This window comes from Amphibalanus amphitrite, unplaced genomic scaffold (assembly GCF_019059575.1).
Source record: "Amphibalanus amphitrite isolate SeventyFive unplaced genomic scaffold, NRLGWU_Aamphi_draft 000760F_arrow, whole genome shotgun sequence".
Lineage (NCBI taxonomy): Eukaryota > Metazoa > Arthropoda > Thecostraca > Balanomorpha > Balanidae > Amphibalanus > Amphibalanus amphitrite.
Window position 1 is genome coordinate 51156 of NW_024882254.1, and position 19078 is coordinate 70233.

The window sequence follows — 19078 nt, forward strand, 5'->3', positions numbered from 1 at the left end:
GGCACACCGCGAGGCTGCGTACTCCACGCGACGTCACCGGGTGACGTCACACCGGCGGCGACCAATCAGAGCCGCGCCGCGGCGCCGGCCAGAAATTGCTCCGGGAATGTGATTAGAGCGGGCGGTAGCTGATAGCGGCAGCTGCGAACTGACCAGCGGCTGGCGGCACGGACTCGAGGGCAATGGACAGCGGGGGGTGATTGGGGCAGAATGCAGCGACCCAATCAGCTTCTGTGGGAGGATAAATAATGAGATACCAAGGTACGAATTTATGGTGGTTTTTAGGTAAATTCAGTTCAATTCATTCAGGGGTGGATTATTGTACCGCGTTTGTGTAGCACGAGCTTTCCCAATTCCACGCCGGCTTGGCCGCAACAGATGGCGGAGGTCAAGGTCACCGCTAGGGCAGCGACGGATTTGCTACGCCCGTGCAACCCCAACTCGGCACATTTGTCCAATGTTCACCCCTGATATCATTTTCGGTGAGAAGTTGTCCCATTTTTTCAGTCTCCTTTTTGTCTAATGAACGACCGTTTGTCCCGCAAGTTCACCTTTGGTCAAGAAGAGGAACCTTTTTAATGACACAATCGATGGTGTACATTTTCACGGTCACCAGTTAGTGTGACCGCAGTGCTGCTTCCGTATATTATCATACGGGCGCCCGGGGTCACGTCTGCATCCTTGAACCCTCCCAATGAGCCCCCATTAATCCTCCACTGTCCGTGCGCACCAGTGCAGCCGTCGCCCCTCAGTGTCCCGACACAATAGACTATCGACACTGGCAATAGCACTGGTGGGCGCCAGCGCCTAATCCAATCAGTTTATCGCTTTATTCGTCCTATTCAGCGGCGTCTGCTGGCTGTAAACCGTTGGCCGGCGTGGGGCGGCGGCGGCGGCGGCGTGGGCCGCTCGTCCGCCCCCGCCCCGCCCCTTCCTGTGCCCGGCACCTGTCGCTCCGAGGCTGGACCAGGCAGCGGCTGGTCCGAGCCTGGTCCGAGCCTGGTCCGGGACTGGTCCAGGCCTGTCCGGGGCTGGTTCGGGGCTAGACCAAGAGCGAGGCGGCTTATAGACGTTGGTCCGGGGCCGGGCGAAGACTAAATTATGTCCGGTCTGGTCCGGTTCCGGTCCGATCAGGTCCGGTCCGGACCGGACCCAGTCCAAGGTCATGACCTGGGTCCAGTCCGGTGGTGTCTAGGACTTCACCCCCGTGCTGTAATCGGAGTCCAGACTGGGCCTGCCACCTGGTCAAGGTCGCTTTAGGGTCAAAGACTCTTTGATGATGATGCAGCAAGGTAGACGCACCTGCTGTTGGCTCCGGGTGACGCCGCCGGGTACAGAGCGATGAGTGAGGGGAGAGAGGAAGAGGGAGGGAGGGGTGATGCAGGTGTTATGTGCTGCAGGCTGTATGATGCAACAGGTGGCTGATATTGAGTGTCAGTGGACTGCATCAATTGACGCACCTGCCACCTACCCCTTGTCTGTGAGTAATTATCCTTCTTGTGGAAAGTTGCTATTGGCGGATGCATTCTGACTGAACATCCTGCATGGAAAAGATGGTTGATACGAATTAGAGATGTCAATCGGATACCAACTGTTTGGTATACCGATACCAAACCGATACCAACTTGGTATTTGGTATTTCAAGGCGAGTGCATTTGGTATTTTGTTGGTATTATGAATCCTCACTAATGTAAAAGAGGCTGAGAATTTGGTAAAAAGTTGGTATTTTCCTCATATTCCCAAGTCGGTTCGGTTTCGGTATTTTTTCATGGATATTGTTGGTATTTGGTTTGGTATCGGTATCACGATTTTCCGTAATTGATACACTAATACGAATGGAAAATTGAGGTGACAACAGCATATTTATTTTGCAATATTGATGCATGAGAATATTTCCTTAGACGAGGTGCTGAGGGCCAAACATTATTTTTTATGCCTAGAAACAGTGCATTTGCAGTGTTCTGATGAAATTGGTGCTGATCTGCTGTCACGATATCACTGGGTTGATGATAATCACACACGATAAACACACCCACATCAGCATCAGCCAGTGTCCTACTGACCCTGGGGCAAACTGCGCAGTGCCACAGCCCTGACCTCCCATTTACCCTGTGGCTGCGTAGTGCGCAGCAGCCAGGACACCCCCTGTCCCTGGCCTGGGCCACCAGCCGACCACGCCGGTGCCGTGGTCCGTCGTGGTCCGTTGTGGTCCGTCGTGGTCCGCCGGACCGCCGGACAGCTGGGGGTGGAGCAATCGACTTCCACCCCTCACCGTCACTGTCATAAAACTCAGTCCCCCAGCGGAAGTGTCCCGCCCCCGTCCCTCCCCTGTCCCCTGGTCGGCCCGGGCCAGATTTGAGGCGCGCGCCGGCCGCAGGAAGCACCTGCCCCTGTCGGCCGCACGTGCCGACTTCCGGACAGTCCGGAGCGCTCCTCCGGGTCCGGCCGGATGGCCCGTGTCCGGCGGAGGGGCAGTGGCGGATCCAGGGGGCAAAATGGGTATTTGCCCCCCCCCCCCAAACGGCATAATTTTAACATTACGCCTATGGACGAGGCATGGAAAGAATCGATAAATTGTTATGGTTTGCCCCCCCCCCCAAAAAAAAAACTCTGAGCTGGATCCGCCTCTGCGGAGGGCGTGTGGTTAGATGGTGAGTGAGGATGGGGAGGGGAATACTAGAAGTGAAGTAGGGGAAGGCCTGGTGGAAAGGTGGAACTAGACAGTCGGGTGCATCGCAAGAAATACGATGAAGTATGTCTCGTACTGTTTTCTGTTCCCTTATTCAGATCGGATTAGGTACATACCAATGGACGTAAAAAAAGATTATAACAAAATCATGGCGTATGAATCATGACGAATTTGGCATCGGCATTCCGATTCCGTATTAGTAGATGAGAAGCGGATCGACACGTCTATTTTGTAAATAGCACCGAACACTAAGAAAAATGTCTATCTCAAATGGAAAGACCATCAAAAACGATAAGACGGCACTGCTGCGGACTGTTCAAGTGCACACCATCTCATTTGAAGAACAGGAAGCATTTCCAGCGTAACTGGAGCATTGCATTCAGTCAAAGTACACCAGCGATCTCCGCTCAATTGCACACAAATATGTCTATGAACCATGCGCAGCAATAAAGATTAACCGACCGTGAAACCTAACACCTGCCATTGCACCAGCCTTGCAACAGTCCAGCTGCCGGAAGGACATGGCAGTCGTTGCAGTTTACTAACGACTTCCCTGGTGGCGGGGGTGTGAATGTAGGGGCGACTGAGCTGTACCGCATGAGCATAAATCATGCCATGCAATAGATCGTGCTGCAGTTTTATCTGCAATACCAGTGAACACGGTTTTGTAATAAGGCGTGGTTATCGATTGCGATAAATTCGGTTGAAGGCTGGCGGCTCACACGGTTTTGACTCATGGTTATCCGCGATTTGCTTGGGAGGGCGAAAACGGTCCTTGGCCCTTCCCATCTAACTTCTGTCAAGATGATAGTAATGACATTTAAAAATGGCAAACCTGTGAGAGGCAAGAACGTTATAAAACATTTTTGAAAAATCGTTGAAGGTAGCAAGGTTTTTCTTTTTTTTAGATAAACACGTGTTTTCAGTTTTTAGACCCATCACTATTTTTACGTTTTATCAGGCGCTCACAAGTTTACTGCTTCCATGGTGGATGCTTTTTTTTGTCATGGTACGTACCTAAACCTACACAGAGTAGAGCTGACAAGCAGCAACGTATGTATAGCTGGATATTGCAGCTATTCATACTGAACATACTGAACATTCGTGAGTGATGCTCTTTGCTGGACATTTTGTTTTGTAATTACACAAAAAGAATTACACACAATAGCTGAGAGGCATCCAAGTAGCTGGATATTGCACTATTCGCAATGAACGTCCAGTGCCCGTTCTCGCAGCATCCTTTGACCATCACTGAGGTAGATCAAATGAGCGACTCATATATTGTATCTATATTTCAGCCTTGTTCCCTGACGCCAATATCTGGCTTTTTCCGGCTCATTTTTCCGATAAGTCCTGGAGCGTAGGAGGGGCACCAGAAACCGATACAGTACGGCTATCAATGGCTCCGTAAGGCGATTACCTCTAATGTACGGCTTCGCTCGGTATTCGCCTGTCTGTCCCGGCTGCCCACGGAGCTAGTTTGATCCGCTCTGTATAGCGTCTGGTGATCCGATTGATCCGCTCTTTGTAGAGCCAGTGTGATGGGATCGGACGTGGCCGGGCCACAGGCAGGTGACACACAGTGTAATCCTGTGCCCGATATGAAAAATCGACCGGTTGGACCCAGTCAATCACATGTAGCATCGGATGGACATAATTTCTACAAAATGCTGTAGCATAGCCATACCCGAATCATCGAATGATCGACTTTGATCGTTCATATAAAGCATAGATTGATGCGTAATCTGAGCTGGGGGGTCCCTCTTGATTCCCTTGACCCACTAACCAGCTCATGACATTAACCACTAGGTGCATCAGCAATGCACTGTCAGGAGATAATAAAGACACATCAAGTTAGCACTGATCGCTTGCTGTCGCCAGTCACCTCTTCCATCCACATTCCTCCATCTGAGCCACGTGTGCCCTCTTTGCTCTCCCCACCCACTCCTCCTCTCCCTGTCCTCCCCGACAGCCGGAACTCCCGATCCCCGGGTCACCCTGGAGGCTGGGGTGGGGTGGGTGGGGGCAGACGCAAGGTCACACAGCCGCGCCAGAGGGTGTCAGCGTCGGCGCCGTCGGCGTCGGCGGTGACACCCGATCAGGCGTGGGTAATATGTCCTCCGGTTGGCGTAATGAGCTTGCCACCGGGGCGCCGGCAGGGCCGGGGCGGTGGCTTGAAAGGCGTGAGCGCGTCTTGTTAGTGTAGCTCGCACGTAATTTATTTATCTTCTTCGGAATGTCCTCAACCGAGCTTCTGCCAGATGTGGGTTGTGACTTGGTTTCACTTTCAAGGATCTTACTTTATAATAGATGGTGGGCATCGGGAGCCTTTTGGTTTATCCTTTAACCCTCGCATGTGTGCGGCGTTTGCCAGCTTCTAATGTGTAGGGGGGGGGGGGGGTCGGTTGGACCCCCCCTTGCCGTTTGGCCCCTGATCGAGCTAGAGCTTCGCGGAAAAAACGAGCGTGTTGCCCGTGACGAGAGGAAGCCGATGATACCCAATTTTAAGGTCCTAGGTCATTGGGTGACCTTCCAGGTCAGGTCAATGACCCAAAGTCGGGAAAATCGGGACCTGTTAGAAAGTCGTAAAGTGTGGCTGCTAAGGGGTTTTTCGGGGTGCTGATCACGAATATCGTGTTAGTTTTGATCACAGATGATGTCTTGAAGCATTTAGACCAGGTCGGGTCAGGTCAGGTCAGGTCAACCAGTAGGCGTCGTGACGGGTATTCGTAGTACGTGTCAACCGCCTCTGACAGCTTCGTAACATGTTACGAAGTCACCAAAACTACTTCGTAAATGTTCAAATGGTTGCTAAATTCGAATTCAGCTCCAAAAACTAGCCTAGAAACATGTAAAACTCGAAAAAGTGACCCGAGGTCACCCGAGGTCACCAAAGGTCAATGACCTGACCTGACCTTCAGGTGACCTTGACACACATGGGAGTAACATCAAATCACATGTTTGAACGTTTGAAACCACGAAAAGCTTGCAAACACGCGGCTAGTGCGAGCCGACATACGCGAAATCGCGATTCCGGCCAAACATGGTCTCGGAAAAGAGGTCACAGGTCAAAGGTCATTTGGGTCAGGGTCATGAAATTTTCAGGGTAGGTGTAAAATTGATCAATGCGAGGGTACTGAAAGTTTCGTCGTGATCGGCCACTTTTTACGCGAGTTATTCGCGAAAAACCATGGGGGGGGTCCATCCGACCCCCCTACACATGCGAGGGTTAAAATGACTTTCATACCGACCCTTTGACGTTGTCATGCTATAACTCCAAATATCAGGTGAAGTCAGCAGACTAGCGCAAAGAAACACAAGCCCGAATTTCATTCCTAATCAATGTTTGTCCGCGAGGCATCTACGCAGGCTCATGAGCCAGCCTTTTGACTTTTCTCAGCCAGATTCAAATAACATTCGTCCAACTTCCCAGCAGGATCACTGATGCATCTTCCGACTGTTCAGCCGTGCTGAAATAAACGTTACGTCCGTCCCCGATCATCCATCAGTGACGCAGATCGGCCGGGCGGCTGGCGACGCCTGTTCACTAACAAACCGACGCTCAGAGGCCACCTCTCTCCGGAGCGAGAGGTCCCCGACGCGACATCAAAGCGCGCCGCTGCGTTTCCGCCGGCGACATGTGCGAGGCAGACGCGTCGCCAGCGACGCAGCCGACGACGGCTGCGTCGCCGAGAGAGGGAGGGAGAGAGAGGGAGAGAGAGAGGATGAGAGCAGCGGAAAGGGGAGGGGAGGACAGGCGGGGATGGCACGTGTTTGCTAAACCGGGGACTGAAAAGTCTGCATATGGGAGGGTCTAAACCAGCCCCTGCAGTGTGGGCCATTTGAGCCGCTCTGCTGACACGTGCCTGACACAGGGACCCGGCCAGATGTGAGCAAACACGACTTGGAGTCTGTGTCGTTATTTGTAAAAGGCGTGCTTTCGATCCTATAGGCAATTCGTATATCTGAGCTTTGCACATAGGCATGCCTTTCAAACAGGGGAAGGATATTATCGTCATATTCGGTAGAAGGTCATAGTAGCTCGCAATATGCACCTAAACAACTTCATACTCGTATCTTATCTCTTTTTGTAACTCTCACTTTACTTGCGTTGTTTCTGTCAATTTGGGTAAGGTGTACATTGTTTCTATTTTTGTGAATGTTAAGCTACTAATCAAACAATTGATGAATTTGGTAAGTTTTCTTCTTCCCGCCATGCATGCTGAAAAAGTTAGACATACCCCGCGTTCGATGTCTCTCGGACGGCGAAGATTCTACGTCGTCCGGCCAATCCCGTCCAAGGTCAGCGGGGGCTCGGCTGCGGTTATGGAACGTGATTGGCCGGACGGCGTAGAATCTTCGTCGTCCGGGAGACATCGAACGCGGGGATAGTTTCCTACCGCCCACAGCCGATCATTCAATGTATTGCGTTTTGGGTTAAGAGGAAAACCATACCTCAATTTGTGAGCTGGGGTAAGTGAAGCAGGATGCTTATTGCTTATGGAAACGGTCGAAACGACTAACGTCGTGCCAATGACCCACCCGGGACCCAAAACTGCCGAAACCCGGGATCGAACCGGGGACCTTTAGATCTTCAGTCTAACGCTCTCCCAACTGAGCTATTTCGGCCACGAGCAGAATTAAGTCTGTAGCACAACAAATAAGAGAAGCTTGAAAAATGTATTGTTAAGTGCTACATTTTCTTATTTATCTTACTCCACTGGCATAACAGAAATATCCCACACCCGCCCCCGCACCCCCACCCCCGCCCCACCGCCGGGGGCGGGCGCGTGCGCCGACCACGGACGGCTCGCCCATTGGTCGACGGGGTGTGACGTCAGCGGCGGCGGCGCTGGAACGAATCTGACTCTGGGCCGAGACGGGACTGGGAGTCGTCCCGTAGTACGGCGGCGACTGTGAAGGCGGTGGGGTGTACGACGGACCTCCTCGTGACATGGTCCTGTGAGGAGAGTGCCCAGAGGGACGATTGTGAGAGGTGATCAGAGGCAGTTACAGTCGAGGGAGCAGTTACTGGTCGAAGGATCGTATTTCAGGTATGTGCTTATTCCTTTTCTTGCACACTACAGGTAATTTATTTTTCCGTCTTAACTTTTCAGGCCAGGAATGAAAGCCTATCAATAAAATGTCTTGATCTAACGCGAATCAGACCATAAAACACAACGATCAAACAACATACTGTTACGTCTAGCTGGCGAACTTCATTTTACATCGGCTTTTAAAGTGACATTTGTTGTGCTTACTAATTAAATCGATTGGAATAAATTAACAGAAACCACGTTACGTAACTTAGCAAGTTCTCTGCAGAATCCCACACTTCTCATATGTAGATAAAGTTGTATCAATGCCAGCAATTGGCTATCAGCAATGCTGTTGATAAAATTGTTAAATCAGCAAAATCATTTAGTACATGTTCAAAAGGATTAAATTTCGATTAAAACATAAGTTTGGTTGAATTCACTAGATAATATTATATCATACGTTTGACATTTCATTTCTTAGCTAACTGGTTTAAAAAAGGATAGCCGATCTTGTTTGTTGATTGCTATTTCAGATCCTCTTTGAACGTGATGTGAAATGTTTAAATGCATTTTGTTTATCCAGAAGATGCTGTTTAATAGTCAATACAACATTAAAATACATACTCGATAAAATAATTGATACCAACAAGCAGCCCGGGAATAAATTATAGCTCGTAAAAACGTTAAAAGTATTTTTGGGTTCACCAAATGCATTATGCGATGTGCCGTTTCCTGGTTAGCCCAATTTATTAGCATAAAACGCCTCCAAAAGCCAATCCTCAATAGTCGCATCCGTGTTGCCTAAAGAGAAGGAAAGAGACGCGGAACTGCCCTGTTTACCTCTATGCTGGCGACTTGCTTCCCCGCCCTCCCGGGCTTAGATTCCGGACGAGGTAAACTCTGGCACCATGTTAACTGTATCGGCATCGCTCGAACAGTCGCCTCTACCCAGCAATGCTGAGATCAGCGCTCACGACCCAGCGACCCTGACGCTCCTCGCCGCACTCAATTATTTGCCAAACATTTTTACCCATTGTATTGAGGATATTGACGGCACAAAACTTTGCAAACTAGAGAGGCGAACCATGCTTGTTGTAGACGGAAAATTCGGGGCGCCTATTTGACCGCTATGATTGCACCAGCTATCGTAAATTCATGGTGATTAGTCGATAAACAAGGAAACTGACAGGTCGGATTTAGGGTGCCGAGAGCCATGCGTACCAGACACACACAGGATAATTGGGCGAGTCTACCGGCCTTGACTGATGACCACGTCTTCAGCACCCATCGCTCACCGAGTTTCCCTCCCCACAGGAAGATGCTGAAGCACGTGCAGGTGCGCTCCAGTTCGTCGCTGCTGCGGCCCGGCGGCCAGAAGGCCGACACGCTCAGCATCAACTCCAACATGAGCTTCTGCTCGCTGCACGAGCCGGCGCTGTCGTCTCGCTCGTCTTCGTACACGTCTCTGAACGAGACGCAGAGCAGCACGGGCAGCGCCAGCGTGCCCGCCGCACCGCCCACGGTGAGTTCCAACGAGTTTTTGGAACGCTACAGAACAGCATGCTATGGGTTTTGTCTGAATGAAATGGTGTAGCAACACATCACGCCCCAATTACAACCTCTTACAGACACCAATTGAATGGCACAAGGCGGGACAGCCTTACCAAACGACCGCATAATACGTTCTGCATATTTGTCTCTATCGTGCAATCCAACACACAGATGCTGTATCTTCTGAAGCCCTTCATGCCTTCCCTTTCACAAACCTGCTCTGGCGACTGCCATCACAGCTATAACGTGACTCGACGATGTCACAGCCCTACTCGGAATCTTGTTTTCTATCGTCCCGAAATTCCTTTTCGGTGATACACGGGGCACATGACTTCGTGATGACGGCGAATTCCTTCGAGAGTGATCCCTCGCCGTGCCGATCTAGCATGACCGAGGATTATCCCAGCTTCTCAACTGCTCACTCAGACCCTATGAGACATCATTCCGACCTTTGGCACAATGCAGACCGGCCATGGACCTTCTCCAGTCGTCCGCCGTCGGGCGATCCTCCCTGTTCAACTCGGGGTGGGCCCGGGGATCTACCCCGGCCAGTGACCTTCCTCATGGTACGAACGGGGGGACGGGGTGAGTCCGGGGAGAGAGGGAGGGGTCTGTTATTATCACACGGCCCAGAACCGGTCCCCGTTCGTCAAAACACTCTTAGGAATGTGCCCGTCCCGGGGAAGGGTTGCTCGGGCCCGGTCTGGTAGAGGACTAAAATAGAACAGGCGCTAGGATGCCTCCCTGAGGAAAGCCCAGTGTATTTTGCTGATGGGCTGTTTCGTCTGCAGAAGATGCATTAACAAACGACTCCGGCCCTCTTCTGTGCCCTTCGTCTCGCGGACGAAAATTCACACGCGTCGAATGTGTTCCAGAATACAACCAAAATTCAGTAAAATGCACACAGCTCAGACAAAACTTCCCGCCTGAAAGCAGTGCTTTGTCAATCGGTCCTGTGGTCTCTAGCACTCAAAAGCCAGGCGACGACAGAAGCAGACCTATAGGCCAGCCCATTGTTTGTGTGGAATAGCGGACAGGAGCATCCGAACCGTCCAGTGGCGCTGACCGTATCCCATTACCACGGATAGTGGTCTGGAAAGCCGGTGGTCGATTAAAGCACTTACGTGGGTCGTCTATGGTTCCCGATGCCTCTTTAGCCGGGCTGAAACCCGCCATCAGCAGTCATCATTCAATTTTCTAAAGTTCCCACATAATTTCCATTGTTGGTCTTGGCTCAGTGGGTCAGAGAGTCGTGGAGGAGAAACGACCTCACGGAAGAGCCTGATCCGAAGTACCGTGTGGAGCGTGATCGAAGCCGGGTACGCTGCTCGATGGCGGATGCTTGTCCGACATTCCTTGTATATGAACTTGTTTATGGCATGGTCTTAATTCCTGAGCATTTCGTATATACATGCGGTTACTTACACACCATCATTTGCTTGCGGTGCTTTGTGCTAGAATTTTAATGCATCGGAATGCGAACGCTTATGTCTTGAAACATTACTGAGACTCGTTGGCTACAAGCTAGGTATCATTTACTCACACATCCCAAGCATTTTTGCTGAGGGTTTCCAAAACACATATTTTTTGACATATTATCCATCGTACTGGCCTGAGTGTTGGTGGATAAGGAATGAACTACATTTCGCCAATGCATATTGAAATTATTCATGATCATTATTTTAATCATGTTACTACTGCAGTGCGTTTGCTCTTTTTGGCTGCAGATTCTCGTAAAATGATCTGCAACGGCGTTCCGCTTCAGATGTCATGCATGCGTTTCGCATTCCTGTGAATGTACGAAACGCAAAAGAGCCCAAGGCACTGTAGCGTTTCGAAGCATATCAAAGTGCCAGTGGGTTAATCATATTCATATCCTTTGTTGCTCATGGCCTGGTTGCCCAAAATGCAGAACCAAGTTTAATGTATTGGGCTTCCCTAACCCGTTTTTGGCCGGCCCACCTTTGAAGCCATTATATCGTACGTGAGCGCTGTTATGGTGCACGTCAGGCTGTCGTGCATGGCTTGTGAAGACGATGACGTAATCTGTGTTTACATATACATCCTAAGTTTTTACATTATATAGTATGTATTTGCATACGAGATGTCGTTTGTTTCCTTCATACCAGGACGATGATGAGTTTCTTTCGAATTTCCACGACACATCATGTCAAACGTATTTTCCGTGTAGTTACAACACCCACTGAAACTGTAGGTGACATCTGAGCCTTCACCGAACATCATATCTAACCAGCGTGTCACCATGTTACAGACGACAGTGAAGGTGTACACGCGCTGCCTACGCCCCGACCTCGAGTACAAGACGATGAGCGTCAAGTACACAACCACCTGTCGAGACCTGGTGGACCAGCTGCTCAACAAGTACCGCATGAAGCACCGCGACCCGAACCTCTTCTTCCTCACCATGGAGGTCGCCACCAGGAGCACAGGTCAGTTGAAATGCGAATGTCGCCAATTTAAGCTACAATGATATACCGGCTGGCTTATTTTATTGAATGTTATGCCCTTGTATGAAAGAGCGGTAGTGTGGTATCCATATGCGTGCCATTAGCAGATAAGGTGCCGAAGTGAAATGTATGCGGTTTGACAGCGACCTCCACGAGGCCGAGTAATCTTACATTCCGGACGTTCAACTTTCACGCATTCCTCGCGTTGTGGTATTGCGATCGCGCCGACGCCCAGCCAAGCTCGGGGTTCTCCGTCGCCTAGCGCCCAAAGCCGGCCATGCACGGCTATCATAAAGGGGGCGTGCCAAATGTGCGTGTGGCCTCGGTCCCCTACCAACCCAGTCGCGTGCTGGAGGCCCAAACTGGGCCACTGCGCCGCATTGTGTGGTCGCGCGGCGCACTGCGCCACATTGTGCGGCGTTACCGGCGCACAGACCCCGCCCAGGGTCGATTGGGTTCACCCGGTGGCTGCTGGACCGACAGTGCCAGATGCGCCTCTGTGCCACTTCGTTTGGCCGATCACGTGACCGTTCGACTGACCCGGTCGATGGACGGTGGCGTGACCTGACCCGGCGGGTCGTGATGGTCGCTGATGATGGTCCGGAATCGGCCGGAGCCGCAGCTTCCTCTCGCACCAGGAAGTGGGTGTGGGCCCAATAACGGCCCGGTCGACCACCGACTGACGGCGGGTTCTTTGTTCTGTCGACAGGTGCCGCGGTGCGGACCATCCTGGTTCTGGACGACGACTCGTGTCCCGCTCAGCTGCAGGCCTGCTACCCCAGAGCCGACTCCAAGTAAGTCAGAGCAGACATGAGCTGTCTCACGGGATAGCGTCACGCACTCTTCACGCTGTGACCTCTCTTCGACGCCGCCTTTTTGCCAGTCACGTCGCCGTCTTCGTCCGTCTGTCTTCTCCATTACGTTCCGCTCTGGAGCCAGCTGGGCTGGGAGTTTCCCTCCCCTCCCTTCCTCCCTCCCCTCCCTTCCTCCCTCCCTCCCTCCTCCCTCCCTCCTCCCTCCCTCTCTCCCTCCCTCCTCATTCCCTCCGCCCGCGGCCCCGCACACAGCGCCCTAAAACTCGCCCTGTAGTCAACACGGCTATCGGGTGTGACTGCCTGCCAGTATACGTGGCACCCGTGAGAGCGGCACCCCTCCCCTCCAGCCCGTCCGGGGCTGTCCTCGCGCCGTGTCCCCGTTCACTCCCCTCGCTGCTGGGCGACACTCGACCACACCGCGGTCTGAGAGACCCGCGGCGCCGGTCCGCAGGCCGTGTGAAAACTGCGGCACAACCGAGGACAGCTCGTTACCCAAATGTGGTGACCAAACCACCAAACTAGGTCTCCCGGAGAGCTATGTGCGTGGGAACTGGAGCCACGCGGCGGCTGGGTGTTTAGGGTCCCAGTGAGGCGCCTGTCAACAGTTCGGTGTCCGTCCCATTCATGGGTGGGATTTACGGGATTTAAAAGGACGGGTCCTGCCGTCCAGGTGGTGTTTAGATGGACGCATTGTGGACACATTGTGTGGTGGGTAGAGTGACCGCTGTTTAACATTGTGTTCTGTCTGTTACAGGTTCACGGTGCGAATGAGGCACGGTGGCCTGGTGAAGGTCTGCGACAGCGTTCTCATGCCCGAGGTGAGCATGATGAAACGATCCGTACTTCATTGTCCATTTGGTTGTTGAATAGGAGTTTGTCTAAATCAGGCGGATTACGTGTTTTTTTTTCTAGTGTGCATCGCCTCACTTGCAAATGTTGATGATGTTTACTGCGATTTCGTTTCATTTTTGGTAAAGTGATTTCCAAAACCATGCGTGCTTTAGCGATGTTTTGGTCGTAATAGTTCGTATATCAAGTTTGTTTATTTTCGTTCCAGTCAAAGTACAAGAGCCTGCTGATCTCTGAGCGCACCACGGTGGATCAGGTCATCCAGCTGGTCCTCAACTGCTACAACTCTAGCGAGAGTGTCAACCTCTTCAGCATATACGAGGTAAAGATCTTTTTATCCATCGGGACATTGCTTTCTGCGCTGGCGATACATGTGAAAGTCTTCGAGCTTCCATGACAAAAACTCCCCCGCTACGCATCGTGTAAACCATCGTGCTATGTAGACGCATCTGCACAAGAGCTTGACAGTCCAGTTAGAGGGAGAAAGACACCAGAACACCACAGTGTGGCTCGCTACAGTTTGCGATGACAGCTGGGGCATTCCACGTCAAATCAAACACCGAAATCCGTCATCCCCTTCGATTTTTCTAAAAATTTGTAGGCAGACTGGGCATGGTTCAAAACTGAGTTACGTATAATATTTTCGAAATTTGATAACGTATCGCTGAGATATAGGTCATCGAATATAGCGAAAAATGCCACACATCAATTTTTTAAATGGCTGTAACTCTGGTTCCCTTTCTGGTATCAAAATGATATTAACAGGGTCTTATAGGCAATTGATAAGGCTTTGATTTTTAATTACAAAATTAAATTGAAGTGACCTTGAAAAGCATTGGACCTTGAATTAAAACAGAAAAATTTAAATAGCAAAAAACACGTCACCTTCGATTTGCGTAATTTTTACATATTATGTCCGTCACAACGTTCCTAACCATCTGTGAAAAAATTGGAGTGGGCCATTCATAACTTTCGCAGCAAACGCCGTTTTCATGCATCAACATCACGCAACCGCGCGTGACCTTGAAAGACAGAGTCAAGACATGCTTGCTTGTGTACACTTTCTGAAATGAATGATTGCTGATTATTGATATCCCAAACTCTGCGAGAATGGAAATGCATAGTCATCGTAGTCAAGCATTCATGTTCCATAGTAAAAGTGTTTCAGGCTAACGGTATTTTGCGGTGAATTTTGAGCCGTGTGGAAATGCATCATGAAGTAAATTTAACGAAAACATTATCACGCAACGATATCTTCACGTCTTTTGATCTTCACTATACGAAAGAACATACATTTTTTTTTAGTATGCATGGGGAATTTCTAGTTAATCCAATAATAAATATGGCAGTTAGAGGCCTGCTAAGAGTAACATGTCGCCGGCTGAGGCGGGCTCGGCCGATGCGGGAAACGCAGCAATCATAATTTTGTGTTTACACGTTCATATTTCAATTGTTTACCAACCGATTTTTAAAATTATATCACCATAAGATTGCCTGTACATTTCTTAGTCATCTCACAAAATTTGACGCGAATCGAACGTAAGCGGTAGGGAGCGCGATGTAAAGACGGAACCGTTCCGTTCCGTCCCGGCACAGTCTACAATTCAGGCGGCGCGTAGCGGTCGGCGCCGGCTGCCGAGTCGCCGGGTCGCTGCGGCGACAGGATGTTCACTTTACACCGCTATTACTAGAACAGTTGTGAACCGATTTTCTTGTTGCTTGCACGATGAGATGTCCAATTCAATTCTTGACAGGTAGCCATAATTAATTTCGCATTAATCTTATGAGATATTGGCGAAAAACAGGAGGGGTGGGCGAAATTCGCTCTTCCCCCTCCACTGCGCGTGCTAACATGCGTTTGCATATGTGCAATTTTCTTCAAAACTTATGAATGGCCCACTCTAATTTTTTCACAGGTTGTTAAGAATATGGTAGGCAATAAAATATATGAAAATGAGCCAAATCGAAGGTGACGTGTTTTTTGCTACTTCAATATTTGTGCTTAAGAACAGAGTTAAGCAAATTTCAAGGTCATATATTTAAGTAGGTGCAATTCTAAACAAATGCTTAAGAAATTACCTAAACAGTAAGGTTTATTTCATTCAAATCAAACAAGTACAACCAAAGTTATGGTCGTTCAAAAATATAAAGATGCAACATTTTGTAAAAATTTGATGCACTATATTTAGAAGACCTGTGGTCAGAATGTGCAAAAAACATCAATGTAATGTCCGGAGCCACACAGGAACTCGCTCACAAATTTATAATGAAATCGCTGATGGTAAGGTGCAAAACAGCCGATTTTTGTTCGATTTGACGTGGAATGCCCCAGCTTACGACAGCGCCCGACATCATCATAACTCGTCTGCAGTTTTTGCAGCAGTGCAGTCTCCGGCTGGGCGGTCCGCTGATTGTATGCGACCTTGCTCTTGCAGGTGTGTCACACGACGAGTTTCGAGCGCAAGCTGCACGCTGACGACCGTCCGCTGGCCATCCAGCAGGAGTGGTCCTCTCCAGCCGAGTACAGCTTCGTGCTGATGAAGAGGCCGCCGGGCACGCCGCGGTCAGGACGAGACTTCCCGCTCAGGAGATCGGTGAGTAGCGCTTATTCGTACAGTGCGGTGTTTCCTTTCATTCGGGAACTATATAACCACCGCCTTAACCATGTTTTCCTTACCTTCTGGTGTAATTTCACACCTCTACACTTGCCTGCCTTGAAACGTCCTTGCACATCAACAACCATTCCAAGAAGCTTCGACACGGTGCAACGCCTATTTTTGCCTCACACACGCTGCTACATTATTCATTGTTGCTCTCCACCCATCCTAGCACTTCACCTTTGCCACATGCTGGTTACATCATCCACCCTCTCCTCCCTCCCCTCCGCCCCCGCGGCCACCGCCCTCCGCTAAACGCCCCTCCCGGTCCCCGCCCCTGTCTCATTTCCGCCGGCTCCCTCTGGTCAGGATGTATGCAAGCAATGCTGGGTGGTCGGTACCCCGACGTCCAGTGACGGGGTTTATTTGGCGAGTGACCGCGGTCGCTGCCGGAGCTAGTGCGTCAATCGTGGCACATCAATGGCTCAGCGCGGTGCGGCCGAGTGGCTGCTCGGTGGTAGGGGAGGGGGAGGGGAGGATTGATTGATAAGCAGGCGTCGGATGAGGCGAGATCTCCGCTGGTCCTGCTTCTGCTGCGTAGGAGGAGCATGGGATGAGCAGGAGACGTTTCGGGTGCCTGGGATATGGACAGTAAATGCTACCCTAGTACATCTCGGAGTTCAGCCTAATAATAGTCTGACTTTATCCTGGAGATGCTTCTAAAAACAGCTCGGTTATTTGACAAGAATGCTCGGTACAATATTTTTGGTCGAGCACATCACAAACCATCCGCGATGATAATGAAAGTGCGGTGCCGTTTCATCAACTCTATTTCCAGACTTATGCGGAATATCTGGACGTCATCTCCCACCTCGCTCCGTGTTTATTTTCCGACCAGCCGCCTCACTCTGACGTCCCTCGTTTCAGTTCCTGCACTGGAGCCGTGGCCGCGAGCTGAACCGCCTTGGTCGCGACAAGGAGACCGGAGAGGTCCGTCGTACGGGCAGTCTACGGGCCGGCTCCCTCTCTTTGGCACCCGCGAGGAACTACGACAGCTTCCTCTTCATCTGAGACGCCCCAGCCGGCGCGTCTGTATACCAAAGGTACGCGGAGTGGGACTTCCTTCACCACCAGACGTGAAAGTAGCGTCTAATGACGAAGCGCCTATCAAAGTCGCACGTCGCTGACTAGTCGGGACTCCCTGAGGCTTCACCATCATCGTTAGCTGTGGGAGCCTCCCGGTGGCGTGGTTCATTGGCCTGGAACGCCTCGGGGACAGCTGATTCACGAACTCAGCTAGAGCGGGGTGAATCAGAGACGTGCGAACACCCAGCGGCGCGTGCTCATGACGGGCTACCTGGGATTAGCGGTGACTGTGGGAGCCAGGTCTAACGGGTAGTGGGATCATGTCGAGTTGAGTCATAAGGTGTTGAACAAGGAACCGTACTATGTCCCATAATATTGTTTATTTATGTTAACTTACATGTTGATGACATCAAATGCTTGCATATCAAGTGAAACACAAATACCTCTGTTAAAGAAGCTTGATATATTAGATCTGCAAGGCAATGTTCCATGCACCCTCTAACATCTTGTCTCCTCCGCTGCAGAATATGAATTCGAGTGTATCGATCGACTGAAGTCTCGAGTGGAAACGACACCGGCTCCGGTCGCTCTCTTCTCAGAACGGCTGGGGAGCTGGCGCGAGTTTCCTGGAATCCGCCGCGGGCGGCGTCCAGTGGGCCGTCTCATCGGAGGAACGATTCGAGACTGGAGTCCAGGCCTCGAGACTGGAGTCCCGGCCTCGAGACTGGAGTCCAGGCCTGTCAGTCATCGTGTCTCCTGCTGTATGCGAGAATCGACCGCAAGCTGCCGGTCGGCCTGCGCTTCAGTCTACGCTGGTCATGTGTTTGCTGTTATTGTTTGTTTGCCGTGTGGCAGTGCAAATATCGAATTGTTATATAGTCAGGGACGAGTCATAATTAAACGGAGAAGCACTCCAAAACCGTGTCATGTTCATTTATTTGTCAGTCTTCAGATATCTAGTCACATGAGTGTAATCTCGTTTCTGTTCATCAGTCATGAAATATATGTGCTCAAATGTGTGACGCGTTTTCTAATCTCAATCAAAAGAAGAATCGAATCGTCTATGAATGAATGAAAGTGAAAACCTCATCTCGTACGAAAGTAAGAGCAGAAATATGACGTGAAACTCTGACCGAATTCCTCCTTCGGTCACATTTAGTCATATCCAATGTTCATTCAACCCGGTTTGAGCTCGTCTCTAAACGACTGCCTACACCACAAACATCGTTTGGCTCGACGTCCTGCCGTTCACACTGTTTTTCTTCCCTTCACTCGGAGTTTCTCTTCCCTCATTCTGATTCCTCGCACCTCTGCAAAAGTACGTTCATTGTTTTCGTTCGGCCATTCACTGGCTGCGCTCGGCTGGGCCTCGTCTCTGAGTACACCATCCCGTCATCTGAACGCAGGTTCGACGTCAGGACGACTGACAGCCGACAGCCCTGCTCAGACAGTCGGCAGACGCACACTGTTTGCTCTCTCCGCGCCGTACATTGTTCTTGGCCGCGCGGCCAGCGAGGCAGGGGACCACGCCGCCGCAGGGAGCGTCGGTTTCGACGACCGATCGACGTCCTCGACGACTGATCGTCGCTGGCGTCGCGGGTCCATGGGGTGGGGGAGCGATGCGGGGGAGGGGAGCAGGTGGTCATCTGGCAGGGGAGGGCTGCACCACGTGGTCAGTTGGAAAGAGCGGAGAGAACAGCTGGTTGCTGGGTAGGGGTTTAAATAACCGAACCGTGTAAAGGCAATATAAATGCGGAACAGCGAGATGGTGGTTAGTTAGGACATCAACTTGCAACGGAAATTGGGGGTTTATACATAAACGGAGGCCACGAAGTCAATGGCAAATGCATACAAATTCGGCAGTCATGATGGCATACGTAATCGGCATTTATAGCTATAGATTTGCTCTACGACAGGCTATTGAAAACGTAATGCGAACTAAAAGAGACATTTGGTTTCGTAAGGCCACGTTATCGATTGTCGT

At 50.8% G+C, this 19078-nt stretch overlaps 1 protein-coding gene and 1 non-coding gene across 2 annotated transcripts; one reads left to right on the forward strand and one right to left on the reverse strand.

Moving 5' to 3' along the window:
• Nucleotides 1-7245: 7245 nt before the first annotated feature.
• Nucleotides 7246-7318, reverse strand: Trnaf-gaa. Its single transcript has one exon. It is a non-coding gene; the product is annotated as a tRNA-Phe (tRNA).
• A 270-nt stretch (nucleotides 7319-7588) lies between these two features.
• LOC122365748 lies at nucleotides 7589-18113 on the forward strand. The gene is made up of 9 exons (XM_043337220.1): nucleotides 7589-7743; nucleotides 9043-9250; nucleotides 11552-11729; nucleotides 12457-12541; nucleotides 13317-13380; nucleotides 13620-13733; nucleotides 15847-16005; nucleotides 16936-17111; nucleotides 17619-18113. The coding sequence occupies exons 2-8, from the start codon at nucleotides 9047-9049 to the stop codon at nucleotides 17077-17079; spliced, it is 948 nt and encodes a 315-aa protein (XP_043193155.1). The 5' UTR covers nucleotides 7589-7743; nucleotides 9043-9046; the 3' UTR covers nucleotides 17080-17111; nucleotides 17619-18113.
• The last annotated feature ends 965 nt before the right edge of the window (nucleotides 18114-19078 follow it).